We start from the raw sequence: 18,592 nt of genomic DNA, 5'->3' as shown, positions 1-18,592 counted from the left end.
ACCAAGGATTATCAGTTTTAATAGCTATGATCGTTTATTATTGTGAGACTTTCCTAATATCAAAAAAAGCAAATCGAAAATTAAATGGAACTAAAACCCAAAGCATTAATAACTGGACTTGATCCTTTCTCCAGCTTTTTAAAATATTTTAATTAGCTTTTAAAACTTAAGTGAACTATTAAATGTAGCCTACTTCCACGTTACATTGATTCTAAGACAATTTTTTTGAACACTTTAACATCTTTGAAATTGGGATGCATCATATAATTATGGCATACTACTATAAATTACCAAAAAATTGGCAGCATTTTCCCTTGCTAGGTGGTACGTAAAACAATGATGGTGTTTCTTATAGTCGATAGCATCTTAAGATTTGATAAACCACAGTATTAAACTGAAAAGACTGATCACACTGTATCAAGATTTTACCATGAAGAAAACTTAATCCATTTTAAACAGAGGGCAGTATGACATATTCATTCATTTGACATTTAACAAACTTTACTGAGTAGCTAGTTATGACATGAAAGAATGATAGTGAGGCACTTGGGGGACAATGAAAGGGCTCTGGAGAAGACAAACCTGGGTTTGAATTTTGGCTCAGTCACATATGTGATCTTACAGAATTGTCTTAGCTTCTCTGTGTTTCAGTTTTCTCTTCTACGAAATTGGTATAATATCTATCTTACAAGGTTATATGGGTGGCTGGTACTCTTGAGTACTCATGTGTCTGCCCTTGTCTTTTCTTTACACATACTTACACTGCTTAATTCAATGAACATTTAAAAAGTTGGTAGGTAAGGAGAAAAACAAAAAGTTAACTATTCTTACCTGGAGCCTCTTGTATGCTCCTGACAGTTTTCTTTGAGATCGTTTGGCTTAAATCAGTTTGGGAAGATGGTTCATCCTCTAAAAAACAGACATAACAAGAGTTATAATTCAGAATATATGACCTGGGAGATCATGGCACAGATTATGCATTTTTATAACAATACATAAGCAAAAATGCAAGAAATTCGTTTCTTTAGAAACAGGTGGTTAGGTTTACCAAAACTTAGGAAATATACTAGTCAGAACTCCTCTTGAGACAGAATACAATGAATTCATCAGAATACAATAATATTTGCCATTGTTGTTTTACAAAAATATATTACTTCAGAAAATCAAAAAGATGGGGTAGAGAGTCACAAATGATGTGGAAGAAAGCAGAAGAGTGAAAAATGTTTAGATCCTTAAAGATTTAATAAAATAGGGGTAAATTCTTTACTTGTTAAAAAAAAGCCTATATAACTGCACTAGGCTCTGTGGGACTCAATACAACGTACCATATTTATTGCCTGCCATGTGCAAAGCATTCTTCCAGGTACTGAAAGATACTGAATTAAACCAAGTACTTAAATTACTATCAAATATATATGATAGGCTCCTTGTCTGCACAAACTCTGTAATCTTAAGAGATAAAACTAACACATATACGGGCTAAACTGTCTTGAGTTGCTACACCCAAAAGTAACTGACATAACTTTAACATAAAGTTTCCAAAATCAAGTCTTCAAATCTGTCAGTACCTGCACGAGTCAGCAGGTAAACTTGCAGCCTATCACCGCGCTCTAAGCTGAAAACCCGCTCCTCCGCATATCAATAGCCTACCACAAACTGTGTCATCCCATTGTGACTCAGGTCCGCCACAGGTGCCTTACATGGGATTAACATGAAACTTCATCTGTGACTCAGTGTTAGGGTCCCGAAATGGGGGGGGCAGGGTGGGAGAGGACAGATTAAGGAAACTGATTCATCTATGACTTACCTAACACTATACACTCACTGTGTCAGCATCCCTTTTGTCCATTTAGACGAAAACTCTAATTAATAGTCTTGTTTTTCAGGTTACTTTGTCAGTCTGATTTGCCAGACTACTTGAGGTTACAGTGACGGCCACCAAAGTGGCAGATTTTTGGCAGGGACCACCACACTGGAGAAACAGCTATCAGCTCAAGTTTATCAGACACTGGGGAACATCAGTTCAGGACAAATGAGTTACCCCATTTCGGTGAAAGTATTGGGTGAGGTCTCAAATCCATTCACTAAACTCAGCAATCCCTCGAAATGCCCACTCACAAAATTTCTCCTTCCTCTCTGCCCACCTGGGTGGGGAGGGAAAAAGACTGAAAGGTTAGATCCTCAGCTGGGGACTCTGGCCTGCGAGCGTTAAAGAAGGAAATGGAAGTGATTTCCGTAGAAACATCCGCAGGGTAGAGGGAACCGAAATGAAACCGAACCTGGAGTAATTCGCTGTCCCCTCGTGAAGGCCTGCAGAAAAAGGCAGCCCTGACTCCTCTAAATTGATGCCCGATGTTGGGCAGAGCGCCCCAGCCCTGCCCGGGTCGCTCCACATGACCATCTTTCCATTCCTTGGGTCAGGGTGGCCCTTGCACGGCGGCACACGTCCAGAGGGGGCTGAGGAATACCCATTAGCCAATACCAGTACTTAGCACCCAGGCGGGGATGAGCTCCACCGAGGCGCGCGCCCGCCCCCGCGCGTTCCCTGGCTCGCGGCTGGGACTGTTACCTCCGCGGTCCTCACCTTCAGAGGAATGAGAGTCCCGCAGCCCTCTCCTGGCCATAACGGGAGACGGCTGTAGCGGAGGCTGCTGTGAGTGCTGCTGCTGAAGACGGGTAGTCCTTCGCGTCTTCATCTCCTCGGCTTCCTGGGGTCGCGGCTGCCTCCGCTGCCTAGACCGAAGGTAGTACGCGCTTTCTCTCACTTCCTCTTTCGCAGAATCGGACCGGAACTCTTCTAGCCGGGTTCGTTTTCCCACCGGGGACCTTTCTTGGGCCACCAGGGGCTCGAAGTCGCCGTACACTTCTGGCGGCTCGTCCGAGAACCTCACTTCCCGCCGGCCCTGGCGCGACGGAGGAGTTCTGTACGCAGGCGCATCGCTGCTGCCGCCATTTTGAGGGGCGAGCCGGCCCCTTCCCTCTCGGATGGGGGCCCTGGGGGTGACGTACACACCCCATCCTTCCCGCACCGCCTCCGCCCGCCGCCCCTCGCCCGCCATAGTTGTTGACGTAGCTTTAGTCGATCGCGAAGATGGCTTTATGGACCCTAGGTTCTCCTGCCGGTGGTGGCGATGGCTTCTCGGGGGTGTTAGGCGGTGGTCGCTGTGGTCAGGGAGGCAGTTGCGAGTCGCCGGGGCCGCCGCCTGCGTCGTCGCTGCTGTGTAGCAAACCTGCCTCTGGGCCCATGGTGTGTCTTGAGGGCTGTGAGAGAGGCAGTGCCTGAGCTGGGTCAGCTGCTGTGGATCGCTCCCGCCTCCTGGCTGGAGGCACCAAAGAGGAGGAGAAGGGGGAGGAGGACGTCTCTGCCATCGCCCTTAAGTAAAGGAGGGGTGGGGGCGATAGAAGGGTGGCAGGGCAACTTGCCTGTCCCTAGTCTAGCCGCTCGTGGCAAGTGTTGCCTGCGTGTAGGAGACTCCCGTCCTATCTCCTAGTACCAAGTCTCGGGGAAAACAAGTGAGACGAGGGTGGAGAAGACCAAGTTTCGCTTCTCGGCCCCAGGCTGTTGCGCAGTTTCCCTGGAATTTTTTTTGATCGACTGCTACGTTGACCATGTCCTTCCCAGTGTCCTTAGCAGGAGTGATGGCCAGAGAGATAACTTTTGCACATGCCATGTTTTCGTGGCAAAAATTTTAGTTTCAAGTTCCTTACGAGGGCGGTACCTAGTTTTAAATTTTGTCACTTGTTGAGGGTGTACAAAATCCTATCTAGAGTCATACTCGTTGGATGTATTTTCTTTTCCGAAATGTACCCATAGGACACGTAACCTTATTCCTGGTCTTTAATATTTCTCGGTTTTATACCAAGCAGCACTGTTCGGAAGACCATGTTAGTGCTACATTGTGCACAGTGAGAAATGAACAAGTTTTTTGATTAAAGACAGCACTGTAATTTTAAGTCGTGATCCATTATTTTTACTTTTATTCTGGATGTGACGTGATACTCTACATTTGATGTAGAATGCTTTATGGACTTTATGGAATAAGAAAGCATGGTAAAATCTATTTGTTTCACCTCCGTATACCATGTTTACAGATGTGGTTTATCTGCAAATACCTAACCAAATTTAGACACACTCAGAGAAGGTCGATTAAGTTCGTGTAAAGTCTGAATAATTATTGAAAGAAAGCTTAAATTGCCTTCAAATATACAACTTCTTGTAGGGCTTTGTATGATTGGAGTGAATAGATTTTAAAAATTGTAATTTGGATACCAGTTACAATGAGCGATTCTGAAAAGTTTGAAGGTGCTTGTTTATTCTTCCAAGTAATCACCCTAAAATGTTTCTGAGCAACTCATTTGTTGCTCAAACTTGGCACAAATTTCAACTACTTAAGTCGTAATGTGTACTATGTTTTTATTTTATTTTTATTTTTGAGACGGAGTCTTGCTCTGTCACCCAGGCTGGAGTCCAGTGGCGCGATCTCGGCTCACTGCAACCTCCGCCTCCCGAGTTCACGCCATTCTCCTGCTTCAGCCTCCGCAGCAGCTGGGACTACAGGCGCATGCCGCCACGCCCGGCTAATTTTTTTGTATTTTTAGTAGAGACAGGGTTTCACCGTGTCAGCCAGGCTGGTCTCGATCTCCTGACCTCGTGATCCGCCCCTCGGCCTCCCAAAGTGCTGGGATTACAGGCGTGAGCCACCCCGCCCGACTGTGTACTATATTTTTACTAATATTGTCCATAAATTTGGCCACAGGCAGGAGGAATTACAGTTTTAGAGTGCGATAAGGTTTGGCCTGTTGGGAGCTTAGTTTACTGTAGCTTTATATACAATATAGCTTTTAAAAACTGCAGGAACAGTAACAAAAGGGAGACTTCTTTCTTTCTCTTCTCTCTGTGTCTCTTTCTTCTTTCTTCTTGTCTTTTAAGGAAAAATGTCAGCCTGGATTAGATGGTATGTTTCGGAAATTAGCTAGATTTACTCTTCCAACAAAATGCTGAAAAGTATTGATATGGTAATACGTGGTGGCTTTTATTTATGTTTTCAGTAGGGCTTTCTCTTTAAAGTGGCTATTACATTACTCATTCGTAACACAATAGTGTAAGTTCCTTAATAGATTTAATTATTAAATATAAATTTTATAGTAATATATCGAGTTAATATTATGAACATTAAAGCCTCCTTGAAACATTTTACCAAGACAGATGACTATATAGAAACTGGGATACTAGCTTATAAAACTTGGATACAGGCTTGTAAAACTTTGAGGGACAAATTAAAAAAGAGACGAGATTCTACATATTGAACAATCAGAGGAGAGGTTCTACATATTATTGAATAATCAGAATATGCATATTTTGTAATTAAAACTGCTTGTAAAGGCTTAGGAATGGTCTTTCAACTAAATTAATGAGGCACTTACTGTAAAATTAGAGGTATGGTAACTTTAATGCTAACATACACACACACACACACGCATAGGATTTTCCCTCTCGTCTAGGTTGTAAGCATACGGAAACCTATCTCTACTGTGACTGCCTCCTTCACCTAGAAACCTTACAGATACCAAACTTTCATCACTAGCTCTGAGGCAAAGCTAAACTGTTATGAAACTAGATACTCTGCTGTAGCTATTATCGAGACTATAAGAGTGGCTGAAAAGAGGTGACATTACAGTGACAGTCGACTCATAGCCAATATTATAAGGGATGCGCTGGGTCACTAAAAAAGGAGGCCTCAGCTCTGGATGTTGAAGTTACTTTGGGAATTTGAGAAATCTGGAGGAATTCAGTGACACAAAAAAGAAGACTGGTAAGAAAAGAAATGATTAAAACAAAGAATACACTTAATAATTCATTTACTTATCAAACGTGTGCCAGCAATAGGAAGACTGCTTTACCTTTAGGGAATTTGCCATTTATAGGGAACGACAGAAACACGAAAAATTACAATTCAGATTAAATGGCATTAATTCACACACTTAACTATTAGGGCTAGGCCTGGAAATCCTGTGCTCTTGAGACTGGGTTCCTAAATCAGTTATTTTATTTCATTTTTAATTAATTTATTTAGAGACGGAGTCTCGCTTTTTCACCTAGGCTGGAGTGCAGTGGTGCAATCTCAGCTTACTGCAGCCTCCCCCGACCCCGGGTTCAAGTGATTCTCCTGCCCCAGCCTACCGAGTAGCTGGGATTACAGGTGCCTGCCACCACGCCCAGCTAATTTTTGTATTTTTAGTAGAGATGGATTTTGCCATGTTAGCAAGGCTGGTCTTGAACTCCTGACCTCAGGTGATCCACCCGCCTTGGCCTCCCAAAGTGCTGGGATTACAGGCGTGAGTCACCATGCCTGGCCAAAATAATTATTTTAAGTGAAACATTTTAGAACAATAAATTTTTTGTACAGGAACTTTTTGCTTTAGGGTAAGCAGAAATTCATTTATTTAAAGAGATAAATCATCTATCTGTTGTGACTTAGTAGTAGAAATGAAGTAGGCAAACACTGTTAATTTTAATAAGGAAAAGATGATTAAAATATTAAACAGGAGGAAGTTAATTAAAGATATAGTAGCTTGCTCCATTTATTCCCCAGTCTTACAAATGATAGAAAAATATTTTAATGACAATACAAATGAAAATAGCTAGAAATGTTATACTGAAATTAATTGAACACAATAAAGTGAATGGAATATAGTATTCTACTTTTTGTTGAATTAGGAATTGCAGTTAATTATTAAACACCATCCAAGAGTGTTACGAAATCCTGTCACTTCTGCCAAAAGAGGGTGATTGAGAAGTGAAGGCACCAAAAATCACAGTAAATGAGGAATTATTAATTCAATAAATACTTGAGCTCATATGTAGTAGGCAGTCCCTGTTCTCTGTGCTGGGGATACAGCAGTGAACAAAATAGACTAAAAGACAAAAAATGTTTCCTGCCTTTTTGGAGATTATATTCTATGGGAGGAGTCAGGCAAAAATCAAAATAAGTAAAATAGTGTGTTGGTCAGGACTGTTACGGAAAAAAAAAGAGGAAAGGGGAAGGGAGTTTTACATGAGTAGATTTCTTCTTGAAATTTGTTTAGATTTGTCCTGAATTGGTGTAGGCCAAGAACAGGAATTTTAGACTTGCTCGATTTTGCCCCCAACAAATTGCATGTTCTTGGGTAAATTGCTCGCCATCCCTTAATTTTCACATTTATAAAATTAGTAGATCAAAACAATAAGCTATTTTTTGTCACTACTGTCATTTAGCAGGCATGCTGCATATGTCATCTAATTTACTAATAACAATCTTATGAGGTAAGTAACGTTGTCCCCATTTGACACACGAGCAAACTGAGGTTTAGATTAGGCAACTCGTTTGATTACATGCTCCTCTTAATGGCACAGAGGGTGTGTTCCAGGACATGGTGCTTGCCATTATCATTTGGTACTGCCTCTCACTGTGTTGGTCCTATGAGTTTCTTCAGTCTATGAATTTCAGGTCAGAGTGGTCGACGTCTTACAGAGATGCCTGTAATCCTGTCAGATAGCATGAGATAACATGGGACCTCTGCGGTTTGGTCGCGCATTTACCGCCCCTGTCGCCGGGTCAGACGACCTGGCAGTAGAGGGTGAAGGATGGAGAAGGCAGAAGGCAGGGCACAGAGACTACTAGTCCCAGGATTCCACGGGCGCCTTCCGGCGGAAAGTGTTGGTCATATGGGCGGGGACCCTGGACGACGTTCGGGCCGCGGCGGCCGCTGGGTGCTGCCGAGCGGTGTGGAGCGGAGAGAACACTCAAAGGGCTCTCCTGATACTAACAGTTTTACGATTTAAAACCTCGCCAGAATTTGTAAGTAAACAAAATGACTGTGCAACTTTTCCATGTTTTAGTATTGAAACTGGTATCTTGAATTTTTCAAAAGGACTTTGAGAAACGGTACCTCCCCACCCCCACCTCCGTACCGCACAAATGGTATTTTTATTTTTATTGTTTTTGAGACAGGTACTTGCCCTGTCACCCAGGCTAGAGTACAGTGGCGTGATCATAGCTCACCACAGCCTTATACTTCTGGGCTCAAGGGATCCTCCTGCCTCAGCCTCCCAAGTAGCCGGAACTACAGGCCCGCACCACCATGCCCCACTAATTACTTTATTTTTTATTTTTGTAGCGACATCTCACTGTATTGCCCAGGTTGGTCTCGAACTCCTGGCTTCAAGCGATCCTCCCACCTCAGCCTCCCAAAGTGCTGGGATTACAGGCGTGAGCCACCACGCCTGGCCTCACTCAAACTGTGAACGAGGTAGGTTGGGGGTATATTTTTGTTTTGGGATAAAAAGAAACTGAATCTTATTAAATGGGTTAAGATGTGAGTAAATTTTTGGGTTTAGACTTTAAGGTGAGAAGCAGAATTATTTTAGGGTTCGAAATGTAAGTGGGAAATTTGCCTACTAGTGTAGGTGATTACTCCATGCCCAACATGCCTAGGTTCTCGACATTCATAATCTTAATCCTGAAAAGATAATACTTAAAAAAAAAATTGGTGCTAAAAAGGGCGAAGTTGAAGTTTTAATAAGACCTCCTACCGTTTTGCTTACATATTATATATGTACCATTCTCCCAATTGTATTTAATACCTGATGAAAAAGTTTGTGCCTTTTCCTTCTTTTAACAAAGTTCATAGTACTCTCTACTTTATGAGTAGAGACTTTATACTGTTACACAGATCCAGAGATGAGTTACATAGATTAAACATACTGGCTTTTTTTTACCTGTCTTTAGGTTTTAACACATTTTATTTTGGATCTGTATGAGAGATCCTTTCTTTGTTTTAAGCTGTGGCAGTTATCCATGTTTTTTGAGCTTTATTTTTTCAGCACAAGATGAGTATATAAAGGGCCAGTGGAAACATTTAATAAAAAAAGGAACTTCATGGTAGAGTAACTACAGATGTTCTTGGAAGACTTTGTGTGGATTAGAATAGTTTGAAAAACTAACATTTGCTATGAAAACTGAGTGCCTGTCTTCAGTAATGCTTATTATGCTGAACGTTCAGTCCACAACTTGATTACCTGTTTTTCTGCTGGTTTGTTACGCAACCTTGCGTGACTCATTTAAGAACTATTTTATGTAGTTTCTTTCCTAATGTAGAGGTAATGCCAGCTTGAGAGCTTCAATAATTCATAAATAAATTAACTTCAGAATGTAGCTAATTATTTGAGGATTATTGAGTGTTTTAATAATGCATTGTATCTTGTATATAACTTATTTTTGCCTAAGAAGTAATTTCTGTATTCCATTCATTTCCATGGAACACAGAAGTCAAAACTGTATTCCAGGAAAGTCCACATTTCTTTGAAGTGCCACTTGAATTTCCTGAAGGAATGTTTGCTTCAAGAAGCCTTGTCTGCTTTATCACTTTGAGGTTGTTCACTAAGTCAACTGTGAAGGCCCATAAACTTGGAGATTCGACAACTTCCAAAAAAATTTAAAGAATGAAGAATTGGCTGTTTTATTTACCATTTAGAATTTTGATTGTGTTAAAATTTCATTAATATTTCTACATCATATGAGCTACTGGATTAAACTGTGTCCCACAAGAAGGAATTTGTAGGGCGATCATACATTATCATAAATTTTGCACAGAAATCAAGCACTTGGGAATGAGGAAGGGTGTCTCTAACATTGGTAATGAGCATAGACTTTGGAGTCATAGCTTGGTTTGAATTCCTATTTTGTCACTGTGTGGGCTGTTTTCCTCTTTACTAATATTTAAAGGAGCTGGCACGTGATTTTTTTTTTTTGGTGCCATGGCTCAGGTATGAACTGTGCATATAATTTTGGTAATTGAAATTTCTGGGAAGAAAATTCACCTATAACTCCACTACCTCAACAAATCAAATTGTTTGGTTTTTAGAGATTTTCCTTCAGCCCTTGACCATGAGTATCTATCATGTAAATGTAATGACATTTTTGGAAAAAGTCAGATTTTAAAACATCGGTGTCTTCTGGAGTTTTAATTATATAAATGAAGCTGTTTGGTTTTGGCTTCAATAGTTCAAATAATAATAATTTACAGTTTTTGAGGACTCCTTTTGTGCCCCTGTGGTTGCCAGTATTGCACATTATCTCATTTGATCTTCACACTGCCTCTTTCATCTAAGTACTATTATTCCATTTTGTAATTAAGAAAACCAAGGAAAAAATTAGCCAGGGGTTGGGTGCAGTGGCTCACGCCTATAGTCCCAGCACTTTGGGAGGCCAAGGTGGGTGGATCACTTGAGGTCAGGAGTTTGAGACCAACCTGGCCAACATGCTGAAACCCCGTCTCTACTAAAAATACAAAGAAATTAGCTGGGCGTGGTGGCAGGCACCTGTAATCCCAGCTTCTTGCGAGGCTTGAGGCAGGAGAATCATTTGAACCTGGGAGGCGGAGGTTACAGTGAGCTGAGATCGCGCCATTGCACTCCAGCCTGGGCGACAGAGCGAGACTCCATCTCAAAAACAAAAAACAAAACCAAGGGCAGAGAGAGAGAGAGAGAGAGAAAAACACCAAGTCAGAAGCTGGAGCAGTCATTCAGGTCTAGGCAGTCTGACCTTAGAGGATAGTGCTATATTGGGTTCTATATTTGTAGATTTGCTTTATGGATGTTAGTTCATATTTGTAGATTGGAGTTGATCCTGGAGGCTGACTTACAACTTTCTTTGTATAAAAGTAACAGTATTTACAGTTTTTTGTTTGTTTCTTTTTTGAGATAGGACCTCTCTGTCTTATTCAGGCTGGAGTGCAGTGGCACAATCTTGGCTCACTGCATCCTTGACCTCCCAGTCTCAAGTGATCCTCCCACCTCAGCCTTCCAAATAGCTGAGACTACAGGCACACACCACCATACCTGACTAATTTTTGTATTTTTTGTATGAACGAGGTCTCGATATGTTGCCTAGGCTGGTCTCTGAACCGTTGGGCTCAAGCAGTCCTCTCCTGCCTGAACCTCCTAAAGGGCTGGGATTATAGGCATGAGTCACCATACCTGACTACAGTATATTTTGAAGTACTGTATAAATTTGAAGTACTGTATAAAGGTACTTTATAACTATTTTTTTTCTTTTCTTTTTCTTTATCTTTTTTTTTTTTTTTTTTTGAGACAAGGACTTGCTGTGTTGCCCAGGCTGGAGTATAGTGGCACTATCATGGCTTACTGCAAACTTGAACTCCTGAGCTCAAGTGATCCTCCCACCTCAGTCTCCCAAATAACTGAGACTGCAGGCACACACTGCCACACCCAGCTACTTTATAGTGAACACCAGAGTCATCTGGCAAATCTGTTAAAACATAAATTCCTGCAGGAGGCTCTCAGAGATTCTGGTCTAGTGGATCTAGGTTGGGGCCTGAATTTGTACTTTTAGCAAGCTCGCAAGTAATGCTAATGATTCCCAGCTAAGGAGTTTGATATAGTAAGGAAACAAACACTTGTTGTCCGTATTGTTGGCTTGATAGTTATACCCCAGTAGCACTGAGCATTCAGATCTTGGTTTTTAAAGGAACTAGTACTTTTTAGAGAAGTGGCTGATTTCAGTGCAGGGCCAGAGAAAATACAAGATGAGCCTGAAACATCTTGTGGTGCTTGAAAGTAAGGAAATGCTAGAAAAAGTTAGAGACCTTGTCAAAAGGACCCAAGAGCCAACTTGAAGGAGTTCCTGGTATCCTGGTTGGAACAATTTGAGCAATAAAATGAATAATGATAGTATTGGACTTTAACCCATAAAATAAAATGAGTTCATACTGATATTGCTGAGTGAATAAATAAGTAGGGGAGAAGGGACAACTCTTTCTAACAGAAGACTTCCATTTAATAAACATAGAAGGAAAAAAGGAAATACAAAACCACTGTTAGGGAAACAGTACCATAGTAGTTGTTGCAGACAAAATCCAGCTAGAGGACGATCAGAATATTTACATAGTCTCAAAGTATCTCTCCCAGGATAATTATTAACTACAAAGAAAAAATAGTAATCTGACAGTGGAGATACTATGTTAACAAAGTGATCAAGGTTAACATCACCAGTAATAAGACAAGGACATCATGAACCCAAAGAGGCAGTGAGAAGGACACAGCGGCATTTCTGTGGCGTTTGTTATTCTTGCCAAAAATGCATAATCTTTTTATCTTTCTAATCATGATGAAATATTATAAAAATCTAAACTGAGGAACATTCTACAAAATAACTGGCCAGGCCAGGTGCAGAGGCTCATGTCTGTAATCCCAGCACTTTGGGAAGCCAAGGTAAGAGGATCGCTTGAGCCCGGGAGTTCGAGACCAGCCTAGGCAACATAGCAAGACCACATGTCTATTTTTAAAAATTAAAAACAAAAAACACCAAACCCAAAATAACTGACCAGTATTCTTCACAAGTGTCAAGGTCACAAAGACAAGAAAGGGTCGCAAATGACAGGTAAAGACTGAGGAACTGTCATAGACTGGACACTAAGGAAAAATAACAACTAAGAAATCGTGAAATCTGAATATGGCCTCTAGTTTAGTTAATCCAATTGTACCAATGTTGATTTCTTGTTTTCGATAACTATGCTTTAATTACATAAGATGCTAGATAAAGGATATAACGGAACTGTGTGCTATTTTTGCAACTTTTCTGTAAGTCTAAAATTAGTTCAAAATAAAAAGTTTAATAAAAATATGTTGACTTGAAGTAGATACTAAAAGTGATTAGGGAAGTTGAATTAAACCTTGCAGTCAGTTGTGCACCCACTATCGGAAATCTTAGCAAACTCTTAGATCCTTCGTGCATAGCTTAATACTTCTACGTGGTCAACCGAAACTAGAGATACAAGTCAAAGGAGTTGGGAGGGAGTACAAAGAAGGGTAAGTAGGAAAGGAAGGCTTTCTGTACTCAGAAAATATCTGTAGAATTTGATCTGCGCCAGGCATTCAGTTGCTGTGTAAAAAACAGTTCCCTAAGGAAGTAGAGTGCTTTTTGTTCCTAGGCTAGTACTTTTTCAAACTCCCTTTCAAAAATCTAGAATAAGTCACCAGTTAGTGAAAATACAGAGAAACAAAAAATTGTGAAAATAATAATGCTGGGAGATTATGACAGTGGATATGGTACAGAGGAGTGGGCAAGACTTAGAAATTTAGTTTTAGACAGACAATAAATAGCTAGCACAAGTTATAGAAATACCTAAGCTTGGCACCAGATCTGACTGTTGAAAGTTGTGTATTAGCCTTAAAGGTTTGGCTGCTGGTGTTTTGAAGTGAAATTGTAGACAGAATTTGGACCATGGGTTTTTGGAGCATTAGAGCAACATGGATAGAAATGTACCGGTAAGTTTCCAAACCAGTTGTTCTCCTTAATGGCCATCCCCTTCAAAAAGTATGCTAGCAATGCATACACACCTGTTTCGTTTGTCAGTTCCTGGGGCAAGAGAGAGGAGAACATTCTGCAGCTATTTTCTAACCTTGGATCATATTTTTTATTTGGCTTATCTGTTCTAAAGAGGGAACAGTGTGTGTACTAAATAGTACTGAAGATTGTCATTCATATGCCTTCTTCTCTCAGTGATCTCAAGATTGCCAAATTAAACGTAGTTTCTCACAAAACAAGTTGACTTTTTTCCAGGAGCATTTTATTTTCAAAAAAAATTATTTTAGATTATATGAATTCAAAAAGAAGAATGATTCCTTTTTTCATACTCCTTAATCTCTCATTATCTAAGGTAGTTGTGAAATAGGAAACTCTTAAGATTTCACTTTGTGCATGAAACTTATTGGAGAAACCATCTCATACAAAAAAAGTTATGATTATTGATTAGCCTTGACTGTAGTACCCCCTAGAAGAAAATATTTAAAATGGGAATTCAAGAGAGTTTAAAGCATTTATACTTTTTCTATGTGCCTATCTTGATTTTATGTATCATATGAGGAATTGGTTGAGGCTGAAGTCTAGGATAAAATTGCCTGGAAGTCATTCCAATCCTGACTCTTAAGTTTCAGTCTGAAACTTAATTATTATGCTACCACAAAAAAGAATAAGGGAATTTTTATCTATTGAAGGCAGATTTGAACTTACTACCATACATTCAGGAAATAGCAAAGAACAAGATAGACTATTTAGAGAAGTTAATTAAAAAATTGCCATGGTTAGTTGATGTAAATTTCAGTGGATTAAATAGAACTACATTTTCTATTTTGGTGTGAAAGTACTATTTTCTTTTCTAAATTTTCTTTTAATAAAGTTTCAGGAAGGATCTTAAATTTATTTTAGTTTACATACACAAAACCCTTGATTTGTATTTTCTTTTGTATAGCATTTGTACAGTAGAGAAACTCCTCAAATTTTGTTTTTTTGCCCACTGTTTTTAGTGAAGGAGGCTTGAAAATACAGGCATCCCAGCTTCTGCTGTGGGCCTCCCTAAATTTCCTGTGATCTCTACAGGGGATCTTTTTATATCCCTCTAAGAGCCCTTAGCCTTCACCTAAATCACTAGTTTCAGTCTGGATTCCCTAGACATCTAGAAGTCCTGAATGATTGTTCTTTCTGTATCCATAGTACTTGGCATTGGGCCTAGCACATGGTGCGCTCCTCAAATAACTGAAACAATTATGTTTAACAATCATAAAGTAATGGTAGTTCTCAAGGTATTTTTATTTAGCATTTCTAAAAACCTAATGATAGTCATATACTTACCTTAAATCAGCTGCTTTGGACTTAAGCTAATGAAGTTGAGAAAGGAAGCCAGTTTTAGGGTATCCAGATCTTTCCAACTCTGTGCTATAGGGATATAACGTATTTTGTCTAATTTAAAATAATGGAAGTTTTTAAACCAAGGCTAGTAGCATTAGTTTTTTGTTTTATTAGAAATTCTGTTTGGCAGATCTACATATCTGATTACTAAAAATGAGAAAATGAAATTATTACAAGACTGCAGATTGTTTGGACATCTTTCCAAAATGGGGGAGGAGGGGTGGGATTAGAAAAAAAGTTACCTTTGATAGCAAAATGGTTAGGAACCATAGTGCCTAATGGTCCTGAATCATTTCAGATTCCTCTGGGAGTTTAAAAGGATGTACCATCTTTTTGGAAAAAAATGCACATGTGTATGTAAAAAAAATTTTTTTTTTTTTTGAGACGGAGTCTCGCTCTGTGGCCCAGGCTGGAGTGCAGTGGCTCGATCTCAGCTTACTGCAAGCTCCGCCTCCTGGGTTCACGCCATTCTCCTGCCTCAGCCTCCTGAGTAGCTGGGACTACAGGCCCCGCTACCACGGCTGGCTAATTTTTTTGTATTTTTAGTGGAGACAGGGTTTCACCATGTGTTAGCCAGGATGGTCTCCATCTCCTGACCTCCCGCCTTGGCCTCTCAAAGTGCTGGAATTACAGGCATAAGCCACTGTGCCCAGCCGTAAAGATTTTTATATGTAATTTCAGAGGATTCAGGACTCCCGGAAGTTTATCCTGTATTTTTTGGTGTGGAAGTGAAAAATTATGTGGGGTGATTTCTCCCACCGCCAATATTTATTCATAGTGGAAGAGTATCCTTTGGCTTTGCGAGCAGGTTAAATGAGTTAATACGAATAAAGTGTTTAGAACAGAAAATAGCACTCCATAAGTGTTAGCTACTAAGTGTTATTATCTAACAGATAGAGGGTTACTGTATACTGTTTAATATCCTGCCAAATAAACTTTTCTGAGTTGTATATTGCTTGGAAGAACTGTGCCTTTTTCTAATTTGTACAAAGGAAAGGCATCATGTGAAATAGCAACTTCCCTACACAGAAATTCATGCCTTCAGAGAGTATGCTAAGATAAACCCTCTTTTGTACAACCATTAGGTAGGCTTCTTTTACCTTATTTCTATGAAGAGATGGTTGCTTAAAATTTTGTGAGGAAAACAAAGATCCATATCCTTCTATATTGCTCTTCTTTATCCCAATGTAAGTTGCCTGCTTTGCCTCTGAGCAGATTAACTGCTACTGGTCTTGTCCACAGTGTGAAAGTTTGGTTTTGCTTATTAACCTCTTTCTCTTTTAAACATTATAAAATATTGAATAGAGATGCTGTAAGCTATTAGGATTTATGATACAGTGGGTATTCTTGTACCTTCACCCAGTTAAAGAAAACAAAATTACAATTATCTTTGAAATTCTTTGAATGCCCTCCATCCCCCACCCTTCCCTCTCCCATCAGAGGTAATAATTATCCTCAGGTTTGGACTTATACTACTTTTTTTTTTTTTTTTTTTTAAAGCTTTATTGCAGCCGGGCACGGTGGCTTACGCCTGTAATCCCAGCACTTTGGGAGGCTGAGGCGGGCGGATCACCTGAGGTTGGGAGTTCGAGACCAGCCTGACCAACATGGAGAAACCCCGTTTCTACTAAAAATACACAATTGGGCTGGGGCGGTGGCTCATGCCTATAATACCAGCACTTTGGGAGGCTGAGGCGGGCAGATCACCTGAGGTTGGGAGTTCAAGACCAACCTGACCAACATGGAGAAACCCCGTCTCTACTAAAAATACAAAATTAGCCGGGCATGGTGGTGCATACCTGTAATCCCAGCTACTCGGGAGGTTGAGGCAAGAGAATCACTTGAACTTGGGAGGCGGAGGTTGCAGTGAGCCAAGATTGTGCCATTGCCCTCCAGCCTGAGCAACAAGAGCAAAACTCCGTCTCAAAAAAACTATCCCTAAACAATATATTAATTTTATATCCTTTTGAAACTTTATGTAAGTGGAAAGTTTATGTAAGAATGTGTGCATATGTTTATTTATTTTTTTCCTTGTGCTACTTGCATTTTTTTTAAGCTTAACATTCTTGAGTTTCATCTGTGTTTGTAATGACAGTATCCTATTGTACAGCAATACCTTAATTTATTCATTCTCCTGTTTGTGGCCATTGTGGCTATTATTTTGCTATTACACAGTGCTACCATGAATATTTTTATTCATGTTTTTAAATGTACAGGTGCAGTTTCTCTAGGGTATGTGCCTAAGAGTGCAACTGCTGAGTTATAGGAAATGCACATCTTCAGTTTTACTAGGTAATGCCAATTCCAAAAGTGATTGTACAGATTTATAGTCCTGTCATTAGAGTATAAGAATTCAAGTTACGTTTTATTTTTGTCATTTATTCATTCCAGAAATATTTATTGGACACTACAGCAGTAAATAGGTAAAATGTCCTGCTCTCAGGGAGTTTATATTTTAGTGGAGAAAAATAGCCAAAATAAATAATATAGCAAAATGGTACCTGTTTTATGTGGAAAAAATAAAGCAAGCGTAGTACTTGTTATTACATTGCTGATAGAGCCATATGGGGGGATTTGAGGCTAAGGGGATGGGATATAACCAAGAAGTTCTGTGTTTCAGGTGGTGATTGACATGAACAGAGATACAGGTATGAGATTGGTCCTGATGCTTTCAAGCAGATAATGGTATTGAAGCTGTGAGTGTTGGGGTGGGGATGGGGGTTAGGAATCTTGCCAGGAGCATTTTCTCAGGCCCCTCTCTTCACTCCTACTCATCCAGTGGCTCTAAGGCTAAAGAATTAGTGAGGAAGCTGGTAATGGGTGGTATTATTCTGAGCATTTGGAGTTCTGGGGCCCCCTGTTGGCTCTTGTCTACAGAAGTTTAAAGGACCAGGAGAGGAGGGAAGACTTGTCTGGAACATATGGAACAGTGGAGTTCTCTTGATACAGGAATACTTGGAATTCTAGTGCTTGTTTGATTCTTGAAGTTGTAAAACTGAAGGTTGAGGAATGGATGGAATTATTCTGAGCGCTTGGAGCTTTAGGGCTTTCTCTTAACTCCTACCAATAGAGTCCTCTGGGAGGAGTGGTTTTTGCTATAGTATGTGGAACCCCCTTTGTCAGTTAGTTTTTGTAATGTGGTAGATGTGAAATAGTATCTTGCTGATATTACAATAGTATCGTGCTGCATTTACTTGATTTCACTCTAAAAATCTAAAATCTGATCAATTAAATGTCAGACTTTTTATTTTTTATCTTATGTGTTTATTGGTCTCCACCACTGTGGGAGTTTTATTTGTCATCTCTCTGTACCATGACTAGAGACCCAAGATTTAATTCAGTAGCTGAAGCTTTCACTGGTAGCTCTTGTCAGCAGACCCTCAGGGAAATCTATTATGCCCTGTGCTATCAGCACCAAGTATCTAGTCATTGAGTCGGAAACCCAACCTTTTGTCCACTCTGCCTGAAGAACTGAATTAGTAGCCCTCACCCGTACGTTGTTACCTAACCTCAGAAAACACATCAGTATGTCTACATTGACCCTATTTCACCCGCTCTGGGACTTCCATCAAAATATGGGCCCCATGTTGTTGTAGCACTATCAGAGGCTCTTCATTCACCTTTGAAATTTACCATTTTAAAATTGAGAATCACAGCTATTACTTCTGTAAGGAAAGTGCTTTGGCTTACCACAACTAAGGCTATAATTCCTTCTACTTTTCAGGCCAGATCTTTATATTTTAACTCATGCCCTCCCCAGTGTCTCTTATTACTCTCACAGGATCAAGTCTCAGAATTTACAAAAAGAACATGGGAGAAAGGCATGGTATATATAGTACTCTGAT

At 40.1% G+C, this 18,592-nt stretch overlaps 2 protein-coding genes across 14 annotated transcripts in view; one reads left to right on the top strand and one right to left on the bottom strand.

The window, feature by feature from the left end:
* TOR1AIP1 (torsin 1A interacting protein 1) overlaps positions 1-3,764 on the bottom strand; it is a 41,062-nt gene extending 37,298 nt beyond the window's left edge. For all 4 annotated transcript variants that reach the window (XM_063627485.1, XM_055255038.2, XM_063627486.1 and 1 more), the window contains exons 1-2: positions 2,585-3,764; positions 832-909 (exon numbers count right to left, since the gene is read on the bottom strand). In XM_063627485.1, the coding sequence (XP_063483555.1) occupies positions 832-909; positions 2,585-3,059 (553 nt within the window). In that variant the 5' untranslated portion in view covers positions 3,060-3,764. The remainder of the gene's footprint in view (positions 1-831; positions 910-2,584) is intronic.
* A 603-nt stretch (positions 3,765-4,367) lies between these two features.
* The window catches only part of LOC129468980 (torsin-1A-interacting protein 2), a 54,046-nt gene continuing 39,821 nt past the window's right edge, over positions 4,368-18,592 (top strand). For 4 of the 10 annotated variants that reach the window (XM_063627519.1, XM_063627514.1, XM_063627515.1 and 1 more), the window contains exons 1-2: positions 7,016-7,838; positions 8,158-8,289. The gene's annotated coding sequence lies outside the window, so the exon portion shown is untranslated. Of the gene's footprint in view, positions 7,839-8,157; positions 8,290-18,592 lie in introns of all 10 variants that reach the window. The other 6 variants (XM_055255041.2, XM_063627511.1, XM_063627512.1 and 3 more) reach the window with 2 other exon arrangements.

This window comes from Symphalangus syndactylus, chromosome 12, assembly GCF_028878055.3.
Source record: "Symphalangus syndactylus isolate Jambi chromosome 12, NHGRI_mSymSyn1-v2.1_pri, whole genome shotgun sequence".
NCBI lineage: Eukaryota > Metazoa > Chordata > Mammalia > Primates > Hylobatidae > Symphalangus > Symphalangus syndactylus.
This window is presented reverse-complemented; position numbering and strand designations above follow the sequence as displayed.